General features: G+C 32.6%; 1 protein-coding gene across 2 annotated transcripts in view; it reads left to right on the top strand.

Annotated features, from left to right (window-relative positions):
* Positions 1-21,865, top strand: part of LOC125055896 (monocarboxylate transporter 12) — a 30,808-nt gene extending 8,943 nt beyond the window's left edge. For both annotated transcript variants that reach the window (XM_047658605.1, XM_047658604.1), the window contains exons 2-7: positions 5,368-5,682; positions 16,209-16,328; positions 17,901-18,125; positions 18,463-19,236; positions 19,760-19,960; positions 20,212-21,865. In XM_047658605.1, coding sequence (XP_047514561.1) covers positions 5,538-5,682; positions 16,209-16,328; positions 17,901-18,125; positions 18,463-19,236; positions 19,760-19,960; positions 20,212-20,366 — 1,620 coding nt within the window. In that variant the 5' untranslated portion in view covers positions 5,368-5,537 and the 3' untranslated portion in view covers positions 20,367-21,865. The remainder of the gene's footprint in view (positions 1-5,367; positions 5,683-16,208; positions 16,329-17,900; positions 18,126-18,462; positions 19,237-19,759; positions 19,961-20,211) is intronic.
* Positions 21,866-21,975: the final 110 nt, after the last annotated feature.

The following is a 21,975-nucleotide window of genomic DNA, read 5'->3' on the forward strand; positions in this document are numbered from 1 at the left end:
AAATACACATTAGTGTTGCAATTTTGTCTATGAATGCATGGAAATATTTTTTATTATGCACGTTTTATATTATTTGCTTATATTGTTATTCAGAAATGTTAATATCAAAGTCATTTAAACATGTTACTGCACCGGTTACATAGTACATACCCCAATTTCGTACATAAAACTGCGGGCTATATTAAAAAATTCAGATCAATTATATTTACGCGGTATACCATAAATATACAAAATTAATATTCCGATTTCTACACAGGTTTATTTAAAAAGTATTTTTTTAAAAACGCCATCAACACAATGAAAGTTATATATAGTTAATTTTTATATTGAAAATATTTAAATAATCACTTTATAGAATTATTGTCTTGTCTTAGTATTACAAAATAAATATTATTAGTTGTTTTAAGATAGGAGTAATTAATTATGTAAATACGACCTAATTTCACTTTTCTATCTGTTATTTAAATAATTATTAAGGACAAAGAGCGTTTGTGATGATGGCATTGTTTCAGTATTACATTTCAGTAAAAGTCAACGAACTCATTTATAAACAACAAAAAAAATGTTTTTGTTTATTGCGTTACGCAGAATCAGGGAAAGTAATTTCAGTGGATTTCATATACTGAAAGTAGCGAAGTGCTTTATGTGTCTTGCGTGACCCCTTCATAACCTAACAAAAGCATAACCCCTGGTTACGATGCCTTAGTCAAGATGCCTTAACAGTAGTGTATGTAGAAAATCGAAAACTAAATTTGTATGAAAACTTTTCGTGTCGACTAAGGCCACAATAGATTTTTATTGCTTTTTATTATTGTTCTAACTTAAGCGAATATATTTTTTATTTTGAATCTTGTTTTAAATTTCACGGTTCATTTAAGAGTTTATTATAATTATATCTCTTGTAAACAGCTAGCTGTAACTTTGTTCTTGACGATTTTTAATCGATTCTCAGTAACGAAAGTAATTTTTAAACGTCACTATTTAATTGGTTTGAGATTTAGATAATTTGTGAAATATACGAAGAAATTTTAATACAACGTGAACTCTTTGAAATCACATAAAAACGAATAATGATACGTTGGTTTATTTCTTCCAAAAATTGCATTCGATTAAGAGTCTGACTCTGCATAAATTTTTTTCAATTGAATGAATACTTATCGTAGAATTGAAACAAAACTTGTCACTACTACAATTTGCATTAAATATTCTTGTAAATTATAAAAACACCTTTGTTGGTTCATGTAAAGGTGTAATGTACAGTTTCATGTGTTCTGTCCTAGGTCTGGTCTTGAAGAGGCCTGCACTTTTATTGTCGAAAGCTTTAATAAATGCTTTGGGATAGCTCGGTAAATTTAACATTGACGTCGGGATCACAAGCTCTACTAGGAGTAATATAGAACCTGGGGTCACTATGAAGGGAAACAACCCTATGATCAATAGATTTATTAAACCTTTAAATTGGCTTGGTTATAATAATGTTCTTTTTACATTAAAAATGCTGATTTAACTTTGATTTGCAATAACCAATAATTTATTTATAACAACATAAATAAATTGTGTTTCTTATGCATAAAAACTGTAAAATTGCATTGTACACGTGCAAATAATTCTCAGTGCATGCCTTGTTATTTCCATAAATAATAGAACACGTGTTGAACAGACCTCTTGTCTATGGATGGGGGTTTAACATTCCTGTTATTATCTATACATATAAAATAGTAATTATCCGATGGCATACAAATATTACGAGCGAAAAAAAGAAATAAAACTTTTATTTTTCCATCCAGCAAGAAATCTCTCTTTCTAGATTATTGTTTTTGGTTTACGTTCTCTTCTATCTATAGAGATTACGTTTATATAGAGTTAATTTTCAGATCACGGCATGAATTTTCAGATATACCGCAATATGCTGCCTCGAAAAACGCCGGGCCCTCAGTAATTTTACAGTAAAGAGTGCGTTGAGCCAATTTCATTATTAAAACCAACAAAATCTGAACTCCCAACACGAATCAAATATTTCTAAGATTGTAGTCCGCGTCCTTTCGGAACCTTTAAATTTTTACGTTTTGTCTGAAAAGGCAGACGAAGGCAGTACGGAGCCCATACTATGAATCTGTAATAGCGTCATAATAGTCTTATACTAATTGTTATGTACTATGTCTCATCGTTTTATGTACGGCCAAGGATACCTAAGTAGTCTAAAGATCCATTATTCATATCCATTTAAGGGATAATTACGAAAGTATCTAATACACAGAGTATCATGAAGTCTTATCTCTAGTTACAAATTTGAAGTCTTCTTTAACAAGTAAACATGACCCTATGATAACATATTGTTTTATATATGTATATTGTGATACTCTTTTTTATAGTAATTACTTCAATCGTTCTATTCATTGGTTCAGCAAGCGTAAAGCAGCCCCGAATCTGAATAGATTTGACCCATTTTCAACCAGCTTATAAAGTTTACTTCCGAAACGTTTTACGATTGCTGTCTTATTCCGAAGCAAAGCAACAGTAGTCGCACAATTCTAAAGCGACCGCTCGTAGTCGTAATATACTTATACAATTAAACTTATAATAAAGGATGGAATGTTATTCTTTCGATTAAAATGTACTGAATTTTAAACTGCTCTCGTCATCGAGTCGTCAGATATAGTAGATATTAAATGTCATGTTAATCAACTAATACAAATATATATAACATAATTACATACAGTACTTTTGAATGTAGACGAAAGTGCTGGCATTAGTCAAAACAATAACGTGTTAACCATTTTTTCTACAATATTCAGGGATAGGGTTAATATAAACTTAGAAGCATTTAATATATGCATATTTCTTTTTTGATGTTGATAAGTGTACATTGTGTTACCTATATGAATAAATGATTTTGATTTGATAGGTTAGCTGGGATTTCTTTTATCCTATCGCGTTCTTGGGATTGAACAGCAACCATTGTAGGTATACCAGCGATTGTGACATAAATATCAGTAATAGCACGCCGATTGCTCTATTTATTTGAGACAATACGCCAAATAGCATTTATTTGCCGCGTGGACATCTTATTTTATCACGCGATGCGTTGCTCGGATCACGCTTATTTTCAACAGATTTTTATATGCCAATGTCTTACATTTATAAATCGATTCTATAAACTACTTGTATATGTTATCAAATGAACGTAATAAAATAGTAAATTTGATTAATATGTAGACTAAAAAATAATAGTTTTCTTTGTATATATTTATATTGTTTACAACAATAACCTAATCGAGCTGAACCAAATGATTTTTTACTCAAACTCCTCATAATTTATGTCTAAATAGTCTTTCTTTTTTGTTTCCATTGTAAGATTTATACAATAAAACCCAGAATTATAATTTGTTCGACACATGTTTGCATTTGTGCCGTTGTTACCGTTTGGTTTTATTTTGCATGTGCTTGCATTGTTTTTTGCAGAAATAAATAATAAGCAAAAGAAGTAAAATAACCATTTTACTTCGATTTTACAGAAACTTCTCAAAAAAAACAGATACTTAGAAAAATTAGAAAAATATTTAATAATAATAATAATTCATTACAAAACTGTGTAAGGTGGTGGTAGGTTCGCATATTCTGCCATACACAATGGCGCGCAAATTTGTCCTCAAAGGAATTTTACATTATTAGTCATACGAATTAGTCAATTCTTATATTATTTGTATCGTACATATCATATCATACGTTATTAAATTTATAATGATATATGCATCTTTTTCGCAAACTTCATTACTGGTCGTGCTTGTCTTGAAAAGCCCTAAGCAATACATCGACTTGCCTCCACACAACTCTATCTTCGGCTTGTTTCAGTGCATTAGTGCGGTATGTTGAAACCCATATTATTGTCTTTACCTGGACAGACCAACGGGTAGGCGATCGACTACCGACTTCTCCGGCCTATCTTTTATTGCATATCTTTCATTCTTATTTAAAATGCTTCTTTCATTCTTTACAAATTCTAAGTAATAATGAAGTAATCTTGCATTAAGGGAAGAGATGACGCAAGGACGCTAATCCCATACGTATCCATATTAAACAAATGGCCAGTTAAATAGATCCAGTAATGATGCTGTGACACGCCATCATAAGAGGTTTTACACACGTACGGTTTTTTGAAGTCGAATCAAAATACATACAAAAAAAAGGGTGAGTACTTAAGTACACGCGTTAGAAGTTATACATCTTTGGCGTAACAAGATAAAAAAAGTAGAATAAACGACACTAACAATAGCAAAACTAAAATATTGACTTCAGGGTGTCGGTTTTTAGTGACGGTGCGCGCATCGTAAAAATTTACTCTCATCATTTTTCTCCAACGCGCCAAAAGAAGTATAACTTCAAAAACTCATTATACTTACTCCTACTTAAAACATTCGTTTCACTTGATCGTTCATTATTAAAATACCTAACATGGTTTTCATATGATTACATATATGTTTTTATCCGATCCTTCTATACTTCAAATATGATACAATAATTCTTAAGCCGGTAACGTAGGAGCATCAAAATATGTATAAGCCATTCTAAAGCCACGAAATCTGCGCTGCCAATAGGCAGATCTGGCCATAACTAGACGTGAACATAAAAAATTCCATGAAATCCTGGAAGTACCATAAGAAGGAAAATCAAATTAGAGCAAACAATCATGTCTTAACAAGATAAAACCGACTGAAAATGAGAGTACTTGTGATAACACTAATGGCAAGTTACGTAAGATATTATTCGCAAATAGGGTCGCGTTACATACTGATAACATCGTTTTTAATTAAATCATTTCAACAAACTGTGTTTTGTTTTAATATATGAACAAAAACTAAAGTTAAGTAAACTTTGGACGCATTAAAACAGTGTCGCCCCTTTTGGTCATAGGAAAGATCTATGATGTTTAAATGTTCTGGCACGTTATATTATTACAACAACTTTGCATTATTAATACTACACAGGTTTACTGTAATCTACCTGTACCCTAAGCTCTCGATCATAATTGTAATTTAGGTAGATACTATTTTTGATTGATATAGATTGTAATCATTTTTATTGTGTTAGCTATAGATTATTTTGTTCACATCAATCATTGCACAATATCGAGCCAAGGAACTTGAATTTGAAAGTGATTTTTTTACTTAATCTCGCCATTCAAATAACAAATTGTACCCTAAGCTCTCGATATTTATCTCTAGATTTCCGTTTAGTTTCAAATACACACATGGAGGACTTTTATAGTAAAATTACTTTGTTTATTCTATCACGTAACTAGGTATTTGATTGACAGTTTATTACAATTCGTTAATTGCAAAATCCTAATCAGCCCTTTCTTTGTTTCAGATTTACTATTAATCTACTATGAAGTACTTACGCAAAAGATAAACAAAACAATGACAAACTTCGGTGCTTCCTTCTTCCTTCCATAATTTAAGATGCCCAACACAAATCATCACTTACAGTAGTGTTCTTAAGCTGTAAATTCTAACGAGAGATATTGTCAAAGAATAAAGATGTCACACGGCGGCGTGAAGACGAGAAACGGGGATGGAGAGAATGAAGACTCATCTCGAGAGGGTTCCGAGAGTCTAGCACCGCCCCCTGATGGAGGCTGGGGGTGGATGGTTGTTTTCGCATCATTTATGATACACATTGTCAGTGAGTACGCATTTATTTTACACGCTTGTTGATCTTATTGAGTAATCCTGGCTTCACGATCAGTGTTCTTGCGTCGAATGTTATGTTTCTTCAAAGAGAATGTGAAGAAATTTACTTATGTTCACAATCCCAGTATTTGGTGGCCGTAAAGTGTGTTCGTTGGCAGGAAATAGTTATTAAAAAATCTAAATTATTCATCACGTGTTATGTAAAGACATTCGTATAATTCTAAATACATAACCGAAGAGTACCGAAATAACATTTGATTATAATAATACTTGCAATTGCAAAAATAAACAATTTTCTCATGTTGTAAGAGCGATTTAGTTCAATGAAAACCTCTAATCAAATATAATGTTATTCGAACGTAAGGTCAGACTTGCTGCATTATTCATTTGTTTACTGGGTACTTGGAATTTTTTTAATTTTTATTCAACTATGTTATTTAATTCCAATTGCAATAACAAATAATTAAATTCTGATATGACAATCTTAACTGCGTTGCGTCAGACTTATCGTAATTAAGTAATATCTTCCATAATAAAAGTTATACACTCGCAATACAATACAAAATGCACAGAATATAAGAATCACGAAAAATGCCGAATATAGATAATAATTTTCTCATAAATACTATCTTATAGATATTGATAAATGTTTAACATTTAAATTTATACTAAAAGGCAAATTAATCGTTTTAATTACGACCTCACGATTGCAATAAGCGCATATGTATATTTGCAGTAGCAATGACTGCTCATAAACAATGTGCAATATAATTTGAGGTCATTGTCTTGGAAGATACTTGATTCCACAATAATAAATGCTACCTTAATAATGACCGTATATACAGAGATATTGTAACGTTATGACACAGATCTGCACCTGTTTTACAAACAGAACCTAACTATTTGACGACTATTTTTTACAATTCAGTGCATTCTGGAGTTGGTTATATATAAGTAAAAGAATTACAAATAAAATAAAAATTCTTGGTATGTATATTTTATTATATTGATGTAAAAATGCTATTTTGATACGACTGGTATTAGCGGGATCCATTTGACATTGTAAAAGTACTTCCTTATATTTATTGACAAAAACACTGCTCTGTCTCTTTCACAGCGTTAACTTGACAGAAAGAGATAACACTAGTGAAAACCGTTTCTATTTCTACATAGGTTAAGATCAGAAATCTTACGTAAAAAGGTTATCAAACAAAGATTAGTTTCATCAGAGGACAAAAGCTTTGTGCGAACTCGCAGCGTCATAGTGACGTATTTAATTACGCTTTTCGCAAACACGGATCTAAAATCATTCCCGACCGCACTAAACACTAAATACCGAGAATGCTATAATTTTTAATTCACGTGCTTTAGGACAAATAAACTACTATGCTAATGTATTTGTAGTATCTAGTACTTTTGTAGTAATTTCCTTTGTTATTGAATAATATAATATAATAATATCCATATTCATTGTTGCTTATTAATCAGGTCAAAAATAAACAATAGCTGTACGCTATAATATAGCCATAAGGGGGCGTCCATAAATTACGTGAGGTGTTTTTTTTAAATTTTCTGTGACTCCCTCCCCCCCTGGTGAGATGTCGTGAGATTTTATCAACCCCCTCCCCCATCCCCAATCTCACGTGAGATTTTTCAAAATGTGAGTTTCTTACGTAATTCGTCGTCTACGCGTTGGATTGTTGTTGTAAAAAGAAAAAAAAATTGCTTCGTGCTTTTATTTACGAGTAAAACAAAATAAGTGAAATGTTGAGCGTTTAGGTATGGAGTTAGCGGGAAGTTGCAGAGATGGCCTTTAGAGTCAACCGTTTTCCTAATTTTTTTTTTCAATCAGAAAAAAAATTGCGTGATATTTGCCGAGACCCCCCCTCTCTCCAACGTAAGATTATATGAGATTTGACTCGACCCCCTCCCCCCCTTAAACACGTAATTTATGGACGCCCCCTAATAGAAATTTGTGAATGTGAATTAAGTATAATATATTGAAAACATTTTAGTATTTTCTTTGTTCAAAGGTTCATGAGACAAACCTTTACCTAATAAAATAGGTTTATTCGTATAAATAGAAATTTTAATTATGCCTTTCTCTTAAGTCACGATAAAAATTAGATCAATATAGTTAAATATCCGATAAGACGTTTCACGTGGCTTTGTAATATAAAATTATTCAGTACATTAATATTACTATATTATAAAACAATAAACAATGACACTTAGTATATAATATACATTATATGCTAATACAATGTACTAGAACTACTGCACGTGTCTGTTTTGCAAAGGTATTCAAGCTGGTCTAATTCAAATACAGCCGTAGCCGACAGCATTAGGGGCTTAAGATCTCAATTTATTGTTTTAATCGATAAAGTTCCCTTATTAATCGACATTTTATTTTATGTCAATATTTAATAATATATCGTCGCTTGTAGGTTCGATTCCCGGTAATTGCTATGTGCGCATTTAATTTTTGCTTGAACGGTAAAGCATAACATCGTGAGGACACCAGCTTGCTTTAGACACAAAATGACGGCGTGTGTCAGGCAGGAGGTTGATCACCTACTTGTCTATTAGATTGACAAATAATTATGAAATAGATATAGAAATCTGAGGCCCAGACCTAAAAAAAATGTAGTGCCCCTGATTTATTTTAATAATATTACTACGATTTAAAGATTCTAAAAACGTGTTACCGCCTATGTGACATATATGTCATTTGTGACATTGACAACAACATTAAACGTATCACAATAGTTTTCTAGTTTTAGTTATTGTAGGAAATTAACAATTTATAATAATAAACACAGTTAAAAACATAGTTTTTCTTATTCATATTACGATAAATGAAATACTTAAGATAATCAAAAAAAGTATTTAGACATGAAATCTAACTCAAACGACGGGTGATAACACCTTCTAAAAATAACCTAAATTTAATATTGCTCTATATTTATATATCAGTTCTTATTATATCTCAACACGAGTACCATTTATATTTTTGGCACAATTTACAATATAACGCTCCGAACAACGCAAATAATGATTCAGAAATCATTGGACTAATTTAATTGTCATTAGGAGATATAATTTAAATTCAGAACAAGCTTTGAACGTAGGTTACAACTGTACGACATGAAATTGAATTATTTAAATTGTAGCGGCATGTCTCGACTACGCTAGACTGGAATATTTTTTTAGAAATACATATAGCCCTTTACTTACAGATAATTTAGAATTCTCATGTTGATAATCTGATAATATGTTACTATTCACAATTGTGAAGATAATTAATAGGTAACTTAGCACGGAATCATCAATTAGCACCAACGTCACATTAATGTGTCTATTGTTCTTGTTTTTGCATTTTGTAAACATCACTTATGTAAATGGAAAATTCATCACGTTTCTTGTTAGACATAAAATCATTTTTATGCGACTATAATGCCATACCTATCATAAAAATATATATAATTTTGGCGAGTACTACATTTATTATATTTTCATAAATAATAATTGTCGAATGCTCTGTGGCGAGGTTAACAACATACTACATATTATTATGATAAAGAGAGTGTATTGAAGTGTCGAATACATATATAATTGCCACGAAACTGGTATTTGCTTTCAAACAGTAATTAATTAAAGATTACTAGTTTATATCTACTAGAAGTTATATTTAAACGGTATACCTTATTAATTTAACCTTAATTTGCGTCAAACTTCAAACTTGGGCATTGAAATTATATAAAAAACATAATGTTAACACAGCAATGAGTTATTGATAAACGCGCTTGAATCATCTATACATATATATCATGTATGTACAAAAGCATATACAAGATATAATTGTATATGAAATTAAATTGTTTATAATGATTCACTGTTTGCATTGGCATTTGACCTTATTATCAATTGCATCCTGACCATACTAATATTATCACATAACAATGTTATATAAACAAATGTTAAATAATAATTCTTAAAGCTTTAGTAAAAGTATCAATGAAAAGATCATTTAGGTGCTTATAATGTTAAAACGGCTAGACCGATTTTGATTAATTTTTTTAAAATGTGTTCATGTGGTTTCGAGAATGGTTGGATTTCCAATTACATTTTTTTTTTTATTTTAGACATGTGTACAGGAGAATGTCTGACGGGTCCGCTTATATTGTATAAAATCAATTCAGAAATCATAACTATATATATATTATATATATATTGCTAAATCAAATAATTTATTAACCGAATTTAAATAACTGAATACGAGCTCCTTATATTTGTGTCTGGTGTAGACATGTATTTGTTATATAAAAGGAATAATATATAATAATATTTAATGCGAACTCATACAACATTAATATGCTGATTATGCCCACATCGAATTATATTTTATTTAACAATCCAGAATATCAAAATAAAATAATGATATTTCAATTGCATTTCATTATTCTATTTAAAAAAAACACTTTTTTTATCTGTTTAAGTTTTCGGCTCCAAATACAATACGTATTTTCTTTTTTTATTTGACTCAAAAAGAACGATAATTGTAGGACCAATCATCTCCAATATATACTACACTAGCTGATCCGGCAAACGTCGTTTCGCCATGTATATCATTTATAATAAAAAAATAGGGGTTGATCGTAGAGGAGTGAAAGTTAGGGGTTGTATGTATTTTTTAATGCTGTATCATAAAAAAATAGAAATTAAAAATTTTGTCTAAAAAATAAAAATAAAAATTTAGGGGTGGACTACCCTTAACATCTGGCGGGCTGATTTATGAATCTAAACCATTCCCAGATCCCCTTGAAGACACACAAAAAATTTCATCAAAATTGGTCCAGTCGTTTAGGAGGAGTTCAGTCACATACACACGCACACAAGAAATATATATATTAAGATAATAAGAAAGTATTAAATTCCCTAAATTTGAGGTTTTGCTAGATTTGTCTCTGAAAATTAAACATTCCTAATTAAAACTGATATTACTGTGTAAATAATTTTCTATTCTCAAGTACTTAAAATAATCTTATCTTGAAAATGTCACAACCGGAAAAATTTTCTTTACTCGTTTCAAGGCTTATGCAATAAGATTTATTAAATATTGCAATTACGGACATGTATATCTAATGGCGCGTCTAAACGGGCCATGTTTTGCTGCAATTGATGGCTGCAACACTGTGGCCGGCAACATTGCAAACAATAGCAGCCACACTATGCAATATTGCAGTAATGTCCCGGCCATATAGCCAAACATGTTTTGTATAGCCACATATGGCCGATGTTGCCCCGATGGGTGGCCGGACGATCGCTAGGCTATCGAATTCAACTGCAATATTGCACAGCCAGTTCTATTGTTGTTTCATTCACCCTCTTTGTTATGGCACAGTGTATCCTTTTTTACGCGACATGAAGTTTACTATGAGTGAAGTGTGCTTGTTGCTATATTCTGTGTTTTGCGATCAGCTGCATTTTGACGTTAAATTAAATATTAATTAAAATTTAAGACTCAAATTGTCTACAGTTTCACGTCTATTTAAGTAAGGTTGAATCCACAATCTCTTCTTTTTCTGTTTCTTTTTTAAAACAATATAAGCTGCTGCGATCAGTGTGATTTCGTCAGCCATTGTTGCCGGTTTGTGTAGCCCGTTTAGGAGTCTGCATCATGGGCCATACTATTGCAGACATATTGCAACACATGGCCCAGCCATAGATTGTTCGGCCATCAGCTGCATTAAAATATTTTTGTAATGGCCGGGCAATTAGTTGCCAACAGTGCAGCCATCAATTGCAGCAAAACATGGCCCGTTTAGAAGCGCCATAAGCTATACAATAAGAGATTGTTTTAAAACACACACCGAATTAATATTGGTTCTTAGATTTATACAGTTGACATACATGAGATAAAAAAATTTAAAACTGAATCTAATATATAATTCTCGTGTCACAATGTTCGTTCCTATACTCCTCCGGAACGGCTCGGCAGATTCTTATATTTTTTATGCATATTCAGTAAGTCTGAGAATCAGCTACTATCTATCTTTCAAGCCCCTAAATTTTTATCTTTATTTATTAGATAAAATTTGATTTTTTTATGATACAACATAAAAAAATACATACTACCCTTAATTATTACCCCTCTACGATCAACCCCTATTTTTTAATTGATAATTAAAATCTGATGACTTGAATTCGGAGGTTTATAAGAGTATAGAAAAATTCACAGAAATCCTCAAAAAGTGTTAACCGAAGTGAAAACCGAACAGTCTCTGGGGTAGCATAGCAAAATGTTCCATGTTGGTATGTAATAAAAAGGTAGGCTAAGTAAAATCACATTAAGGAGAAACGAAGTTCGCGGGGGCAGCTATTAATAATAAATTATGCTTATTTCTTGTTTCTTAGTTATTTTTGCTTGCAAAACAAACTCAAACACGTTTGTAACGGAAGGGACTTGAGCTACTTTGGGACCTGAATGTGCAAGAGTCATAAGCACCGGAATGATTCCTAAAGTAGTATTCAGAGTCGAGATTTAGTGCTATTTATTTTCTTGAATCCTATACATGCCCTAACCCTGAGTTAGTGATGCGTAAAGGCAGTTTCCATCTCGTACACGCCAGTCACTCCCATCCGTTTCGGTTAGAATTCCCCAAATTGTCTAGACATGCGTAGTTGCACCCCTTTTACTAATATTACATATTGTCTTTACTTTACGAGAGTACACTAATAAAAACTTATTTGTACGCGAATTCACTACATACATATAAATAAAAATAAATCCCATAATATGTTGCTAAGCTCAAAATTCGGCTGGACCTATTCGAGTAAATCCTTTTTCTTTGAACTCTGACGAAGGTTTTATGGCGTAGGAAAAATTGTACAGAAAAACCAGTAACTTTTCTGTGATTGTGATCGCAACTACAAATCGCTATAAGCAACTTGAACGCATCCGTAATTTCGATGTTTCTTTTGTGTTGACGCATGTGATTTCACCATTTTACTACAGTTTAATTAAAAATTTCGCTTCCTCAGTTTGTGCATTTATTGTTTGCTCTTTATTCCGAAAAAGCGTACAATCTCTATGCTACCCATAGCCAAACATTCCTTATGTAGCCACTAAAAAGGTAGGCTAAGTATAAAAATCACGAAACGAAGATTTCGGGGCAGCTATTTATTATTTTCGACATGCGCCGCCTTTCTTCCGAATTTTCTTAAAACATATATTATTTAAATACTTATCATTATAAATATTATTCTAATCTTGTCCTTTGTCCTTTATAAGTCAACGTGACCTGTTTATCATGAAAGACTTGGACTGACTGCCCTTTAGGTTTAGCCTTGTTTATAACAATGAAGGTAAACATTCAATGTTTCTAACAAGGCCTCTTAATCTTAGAAGATCTTTTTAATATAGCATGGGTTATCTTAAACAAAGAAGAAAAACAATAGGTTACAGATCAGTGAATATTGAGTCACCTAGTAACCGATATCACTATTATATATATTTTGGTGTCAATATATCAAGCACTTATCGGCTTTGATAATTTTGACAATCGGATAATTTTACTACTGTTGAACACGGTACATAATCTTGATTGGGTTGAGTGGTTGGTTCTGGAAAGCACGTAATTATATAAATTAATTTTAATGTTATTTATTTTACCAAATGAGTTGCCATTACAGGACACCCCAATCTGGCAAGCACTAACACTTATATTACATACAAAAGAATACAATTTAAAAAAGAAAACAATTTATATTAAAAACAAAAGAACTGACATATAGTTAAGCTTTTGTTAGTTCACTAATAACAAAATTCGTTAAGTGTTTTAATCCATTGTGTAATGAGTGCTATTTAAAAAGATGTAGTAAGTTTAAGTTTGGCTCTCAGGTTTACTTTACTATTTAAAATACAGCCTTAATTAGTATATTTATAGTAAAAATGATTTTTATTCAAATAAGATATTTATTCTTCCGAGAAGTGCGTTTATCTCCTTCTTAAAGCGCTTTTACCAGTGGCACTAAAGTAGGTGATCAGATTTCTCTGGCTTTTAACATTTAAAAGGACTCGACTGGACTGGAAAGTATAGTCTTGTCGCTGTTGTAACTAGCAGATAGCTAGGTGGATGGTCAAAGGGCATTCACATTTTTCGTTTTAAAGGCAAAAACTTTATATTTTAAAACCTTTGAGTCACTGAGTTTATAACTATTATTTATTTATTTATTTTTATTTATTTCTAGCCTTATATCAGAAATACAAAATATATACATTATAACTATTATTTTTCTTAATCTACGGTAACCGATTCTGTGTGCCTACGGGCAAAGGCCTCCCCCATTGTACTCCATTTTTCTTTATTGTATACCAAACTCCTTATAACTATAATACTGTACAAAATGAAACATTTTATTAAAAAATCACTCAACTTTCTTTGTGCTCATTGATATCTTTCGGCCATTCAACATACCTTCAACCAAATCGAATAAATAGTCGTGATTTTATGAACATCCGTTCAGTTAATTTGAAGAGTACTTATCCGCCTACTCATATTGTACGTCATATAGGGCAATTGAAATGAACAGATTTATAATAAAGAACATTCTAAAATATCCGACTCCTATTGAAGTAAGTTTGCACATTTCTTTTGAAGCAATAATGTTAACAACAATAGTTTCGGATTTGTAGAAAAACATTAGACTGATCACTTTCTCGTCTTAATCTTTAAAACGTTAAAATTGTTTGCCTACCCTTATATGTATGTACTTTTTGTTTCCCGGTAGAATGCGATAGCGACCCCGGAGTCTCTGTAAAGGCCGATTTACATTATCTTAGTGTTTAGGAGAGTGCTTTAGTACAACTTGAAAGGCAAGTTCTTTAGCGTAGCGTTTACTAAAGCAAGTAGCGTTTACATGTTTGAACTAAAGTACTATCCTAAAGCACTCTCCTAAACACTAAGATAATGTAAATCGGCCTTAACGCGGCTTTGTCGGTGGTTTTAGTGGGTATTGCTCACCTAGTCTCTGAATAGCAGAGATTTTGTCGTGGATCGAGTCCCTCATACCCCTGTTCAGGGGTGCGCAAATGCATTTCCACCTCGGATTCCACCATTCAATATGACTTTGCTGTGGCTTGGAAGCCTGGTTATCCATATCACAGGTTCTTACCTAGTTTGGAAACCAGTCTCCCAATACCTTCTCAACAGTGATATTATTGATTGTTGTAAATGTTATATGAGAGAAAATAAATTATTATTATTATAAATATTAATGGGAACATGGGGAAATGTTACTGTTCCTCCATTTGAAGGTATGACGCTGACATACTCCGTCTGTTAAACGTACGGGACTTCAAACACAATTAACTAAAACTTCACGCCTACACTAAATAATCACGCAAAGTGTTGGGTACAAACACATTAGTAAGACAGAAAGTTTTAATTATCTCCTTAAAGAGATGGAGCTGTATATGGTAAAGTTAACTTTACTATACAAACACAGAAGTTTGCAAGTATACAACCGGAAGCTTTCTCCACCGGAACTTTCTTTTGTTCAATATGTCATGGTATTGTAGACGAAGTGCCCATCATGTTAACCCAGATTTGTTACAGCACCCGATAGAATGCATACACGTGTGATAAATTTTCACGTGTTCATTCGTAATAGGCCATGTGACGACTGTAGTTCAATAAAATATCTGCAGAGCAAAGATTTGATACTATAATTATTATATTAGGTTGGGGAAAAAGTCTTTTCGCATTATACTATGTATGAACTTGCCATAAAATCTCTTTCTCTATATGTATTTGCCTGTTTTTGTTATCATTGAAAGTTGAGATTTTAAAGAAGATAATTCCAAATATTAAGGCCGGCAACGCACTCGCGAGCCCTCTGGCATTGAGAGTGTCCATGGGCGGCGGTATCACTTAACATCAGATGAGCCTCCTGCCCGTTTGCCCCCCGTTCTATAAAAAAAAAAATCATATTAGGATAATGTGTGATTTTTATTTATTTTTCGTACCGTCAAGATAAGTGAATCTAATGAAGAAATTCGATACATTTTAAAAATTTACTAACAAATGCATTTTCTTGAAAAATGGGAAGAAACTTTTTCCCCAACCTATTATATACAATATACATAGATATATATCTACGAGCTATAATGTTCTGCTAACAACATACAACTGTTTCTCTTATTTTAAGACTGCATAGTAATCTTTCAAATCTCTTCCCACGTTATTGTTCCATCTTCTATCCCTATGTTACTGAACTGAATATGATGATTCACCGTTACTTATGATATTGTAATTTCTTTATTAAGAATTGTAATTTAATAAACATTGTTTTATATTTATTTCACATTCTTGTCTCTACGTCTGAAAAAGACAGAGAGAGATGGTTGGTTGGTTCGATAACGCCAATTGAAAAATAATAACCATTGCCTTAGTAAGCTTGTGATTGTATTGATTTTTATTATGCAAATAAGTATCGAATAAATATTCCTTTCAGCCGATGGCATGACCTACTCGTTTGGCGTGTTCTATGCAGAATTCCTGACCTACTTCAACGAGGGCAAAGGCAAGACTGCGTGGATCGTGTCTATCCTTGTCGGGGTCACCCTTAGCTCAGGTTAGTTTTTATAGCTATATAATTATAGTATTTAGCATACGTTATTATTTCAACATACCCATACTTCAAACATCCATCAGATTTTTATTTGTTGTATAGAACAGGGCGCAAAGAGGCAGGAGGCTCACCTCATGTTAAGTGGACTAGCGAGTGCGTTGCCGGCCTTTTATTTTGTTATACGCAATGCAACACATTGCACTATATGGGGTGTTTTTATTAGCCATTGTAAGGTTTTTTAACTGTAGTATTAGTGGTAAAATCATACAGAAACTAAATTAGTACTAGATGTATCAAATACATTTAAATCTACAACAAATGAAAACTATGGTCTGTGGTTAAGATGTATTTCTTTTTCCTTTAGGAAACTTTTTTACTATTTTCGTACTTAAATAAGGGTTGTCTGGTATTTATCGCTTATTAGCGATGAGGCCGTTGCTTCCCTAATCATTTTTGTTACCTGGTTTTATATGTACTACTACTATTAATGCAACGAAGTCTTTCAAATAAATATTCTATACTACATATATTTAAAGAAAAAACTTTTTGACCGGATTGAAGTTATGTATTATTATAAATTTACAACAATTTAACATAATTTTAAATTTATCCGACGTTTCGCGTGCTTTACAGCGTGCGTGGTCACGGTGACTGAAGACAAAAGGTGTTGGATGCAGTGTTCACAACCTGAAGCCAGGCAGTTATCGTACCAGGGCCGTAAAATTATCGTATATGTGATCCATATACGATAAATTATCGTACCGTCAGGAAAATGGCTAAAAATACTTTAAAAAATCATATGAAACGTGAAAATAAAATGTTGCAAACGATTTATAGTTTAAATCTTGTAAACTTGTGTTTTTCAAATTGAAAAAAAAAAAAAAAAATTCAAGCTCTTCCGTCAAAGAGGAACAAAAATACGAACAATATGGTGTTCGCTCTGAGTGATATACCTATTGTCCGTAAAGATCGCATATTATTTTTATCACTTAAAATTCGTTAGGTATTAAAATGTTATCGAAGACTTCCAAATCTGCGTCACCATACAAATCGTGAATTTTTTGGCTGTGCATTCTGATGCGTTTTTGTGTTTGTACATAAACGCTTGTGACAGCATAAGTTCCTAATAGAAAAATAAGCCAATAGATGGCACTGACACTAAAAACTGTAATTGTTATTGGGCTATCTGGGTAATCATCAAATTTTTTATCAGACTGGAAATTATCGTAAAATCTGCGTACGATAGTCATGTACCATCGTACATCGTACGTCGTTATGAAATTATCGCAAATGTACGATAATTATCGTACGGTTGTGAACCCTGGTTGGATGTCAAAAAGTATCACAGCTGTAGAAAAAGTTGCATTATCTGTATTTATTTCCCCGGAGTTGGTATCGACTACACGCACGCTGTAAAGCACGCGAAACGTCGGATAAATTTAAAATTATGTTAAATAGTTGTAAATTTATAATAATACATAACTTCAATCCGGTCAAAAAGTTTTTTCTTTAAACGTGTAAAAGTTATGTCAATCAAAGACAATACTATCTACATATATTTGTTACTAATTTCAGGTCCAATTTCAAGTTCCTTCGTTAACCGTTGGGGATGTCGAACAGTCACCGTAGCTGGAGCGTTACTCTCTGCTGTATGCGTGGTCCTGTCGGCATTGGCCAACAATGTAAATACTCTTATCATCACGATTGGCGTAGGCACAGGTGTTGGTTTTGGTCTCATCTATCTGCCAGCAATTGTCAGCGTTACTGTGTGGTTCGAAAGATACAGAAGTCTTGCCACAGGTATGTTAATTTTTTAACTGAATTATTTTAGAAATTATGATACGTCTGTTCTGGGTAGTTTACAATACTGGCAGTATTGTCATGTACTAATCATATAATAGAACCGGAAATCCTACAAAGAATGTAAGTATGTCCGCTTAGGTTACTGGAAAACAAACACTTACTAAAAATCAGGACATCATTGAAGTCCACAGGTCCGTTGTCAAGATAGCAATTTGCGCATATTAATAAAAGAATATAATCATAAAGACCAGGAACAGCCGCTACAATAAAATATAAAATAAAGTCTAAATAATGAATTGTTATTTTCCATTAAACAACAAATTTATTTTTACAGGCATCGCCGTGTGTGGGTCGGGACTAGGAACATTCCTATTCGCGCCGATAACCTCCGCCCTCATATCGAACTATGGCTGGAGAGGCGCAATGGCTATCATTGGAGCATTAATCCTTAACTGCATCCCGCTGGGACTAATGTTCCGGCCCGTTCCTGAAAGACCAAGGACACCTGTCACAGAACCAATGCTACCAAAAGTAGACAATAACAATAAGAAGAAACTTCAAAGATCTCAAAGTATAGAACATTTCCTACGTGTAAATGGGAAAGATGATGTAGCGAGACTAACTCTGTCTCAACCCGCTTTAAATAAGCAACAAGAACAGAAAATGGGCTCTCGTCATGGTAGCGGAATTATGCAAAGACCTGACGTCTTATACCAAGGTAGCATGACTAGTATATCAAGATATAGAGCTGCTTCTATTGATAGAAAGATGACAAAAGAGGAGGAAAAAGAAGAAAAGTGTGGATGGCTGCCCTGCTCAAGAGAATTCAAAGTAGCGTTATCAGAAATGCTCGATGTTTCTCTACTGGTAGATCCTGTTTTCCTATTATTTTCTGTATCAAATTTTCTGACTAGTATTGGATTTTATATTCCATATGTGTATACTGTGCCAATGAGCGAGAAACTTGGCATTGAAAATCCACCTTACTTGATCTCCATTATTGGTGCCTCTAATTTGGTGGGGAGAATCATTCTTGGATACATCAGCGATAAGCCCTGGGTGAATCGTCTGTTGGCGTACAATATTTGCCTGACGATTGCTGGAATAAGTAAGTAAATAAATCCTCAAATAACTTTTGTAAATCAATCATTTTATTTCTTTACAAAAGCTTGTCTTTAGCACACCGCTTCATTGGTACATAAGAAAACAAAATGAAAGATTTAATGTGACAAGCACTTATAGGCAAACATTAAATACAACGAAGAGAAAAAAAAAGTTTACATTTAGTACCAGTTCGCAAGTCAAGGGTGTAGACCGGGCAAAAAGAACTGGCAAGTTTTGAGTCATACAAATTGTTTGAACTGGAGCAAATCAATCCCAAGGAATAGGATCATTTAAATATTCATCAAATTTATAAAAATCATTATTTTTTTTGTATATCCATAGTTGCTCCCCCTCATCCCATTGCTGAATTTTAATCTGGTCGTCGGGCAATTTTCGCTCCTTTGTTGTTCAGCTAATACTCTGTGTTTACATTATTTTATATTAAAAAATAATGACAGATCAATAAAGAACTTTATTAGCTTCATCAATTACTATCACCCAATTTACCCACGGATTGGTTATTTCAGGTACTGCTGCAGCAATGTTTTGTTGGGAATTTTGGGGTCTAGCGATGTATGCAACAGCATTCGGTTTCACTATTGGTGCTTACGTAGGCTTAACATCAGTGGTGCTAGTTGATCTCCTGGGATTAGAGAAGTTGACCAATGCCTTTGGATTGCTTCTACTATTTCAAGGAATCGCTTCACTTATTGGACCGCCATTTGCAGGTAATTATTTTTCTATAACTATTCTTCTTACTCGTAAAATACGCTCTTCACAATTCAAGCGTTAACTTTGGAATGATGTGCCTTAAATACCTGTTTGTTAAGGTTAAGTGTGTCATCATACTATTCTACTTGCAGTATAATAAAAACTAGCAGTCAAACTTTTTAGACGTTTTCAAAGCCCCATAGATTATAAAGTACTCTATGTACTGTTTCTTTGATTCTTTAATACATATAAAATTCGTTGATTCCAGGATGGCTTTACGATACGTATCAGTCCTACTCGCCAGGATTCTACGTCGCTGGCGGAACTATCTCTCTCAGCGGCATTATCCTATTTCTCATTCCTGTCTTCGAAAGAAGAAATAACAGGTGGAAGAATCAGGAAATGGTGCTGGAGCAAATTTAGCAGGACATGTTCCGAGGGGCGAAGTACGAGTGTCCAATTATCGTGCTCCACAGTCCCTCAACGTCCTCAATCACTTCTTCAGGGGACACCTATTCCAACAGGGTATATACAACTAATATAGATGAAGATTTAGAACCAAAGTGTATAAAGTGTGACTATTTGGATCAAGCTCATTCCAAAGATTGTGTGTGTGAATTAGTGAGTGATATGAAATATGTTTAATTAATAAGAGGACTTCAACAAATTGAACTTCTTACGAGCTATAGACTTGTGTTGCTATATGTCTTAAAACGGGAAATCAATGATTACTTCTATAAAATTCTACCGTACGGAAACCGAAAATATAGTTAAAATAAATAGATCTTAAAGTACTAATAATATTTGCCGAATTAAACTATATGCGCAATATTCTAAAGTCGAAGTGTTAAAACTAAATCTTGGTTTCATTCTTGTCATAATTTATTGTTTCCATGTTACGAAATTATATATCAAATTAGTGCCATAACCTCTGATCCGATCCTTTTAAGTAAGTTACTTCAGAAATTAATAAATATGTCCGGTTCAGATAAATTGGCACAAGCATTTGAAATTAAATATCTCGAATAAAATTATAATCATAAAAGTATCTTGCTTCTACGATAACATGTATTGTTTTAGTATATAATTAAGTGCCATCCACGAAGACGTCTTAATGTAGGACCAATTTAATAAATCATACTTGACACCTCATCAAAATTTAATAATGTGACCTATTTTCGAAGTAAGAACTGCACAATTGCTTAACTGTTTTCAATTCAATTTACATATTAATTGTAATTGTAACAATAGAAGGTAATTTTACGATTTAGTTCCACTAATAAACTATTCTAGATATAATTCTAGTTCTATTTTAAAAAGTGAATTGAACATGGAAATAAGGACAAGACCGTAAGGTTTTCTTTTGTTTACTTATAATACTGACCAGTATTCAACATACTAGAAAAATGAAATATTTAATGTTTTTCCCTTTTCACACTAAAGCCACTTATAGAATATAAAAAGGTGACAAAACATTTTAACCTATTAAGCAATACAAGCGTAATTTTTCATATCTTGGCCAGATTGTGCGTGGCAGGGAAGAATAAACGTGTACGTTTAAGTGGGGTTGTTTAAAAGGGTTTTAAGTAGGGCAAACCCATTAAAAACTACTTTTGTGTACACAGGTCTTCGTAGATAGCAACACTTATTGGCAACATTTATTTAATTAATTTTTAAGAATGGCAAATATCAGAACAATAATGTATTCAAGTTACATAATAGATGGCCTTATTGTGGACCAAACGAAGCTTAGATTTTACTATAATATACTTTAAAAATAAGCTACTACTTTTGTATATACAAAATACATCCTGTATTATATGATTTATTTTAAAATTAATAATGACTAGTACAAATTGTCATATGATTTTGACTGATTCAATAACTTACAGTTACCTGAGTAAAGTTACCGTTATAAAATATTAGTTTTTTTATTTATTCAAATTTTAGAGCAGTGTTGGCCTAGTGGCTTCAGCGTGCGACTCTCATACCTGAGGTCGTAGGTTCGATCCCCGGCTGTGCACCAATGGAC

This window comes from Pieris napi, chromosome 14 (genome assembly GCF_905475465.1).
Source record: "Pieris napi chromosome 14, ilPieNapi1.2, whole genome shotgun sequence".
NCBI classification, from domain to species: domain Eukaryota; kingdom Metazoa; phylum Arthropoda; class Insecta; order Lepidoptera; family Pieridae; genus Pieris; species Pieris napi.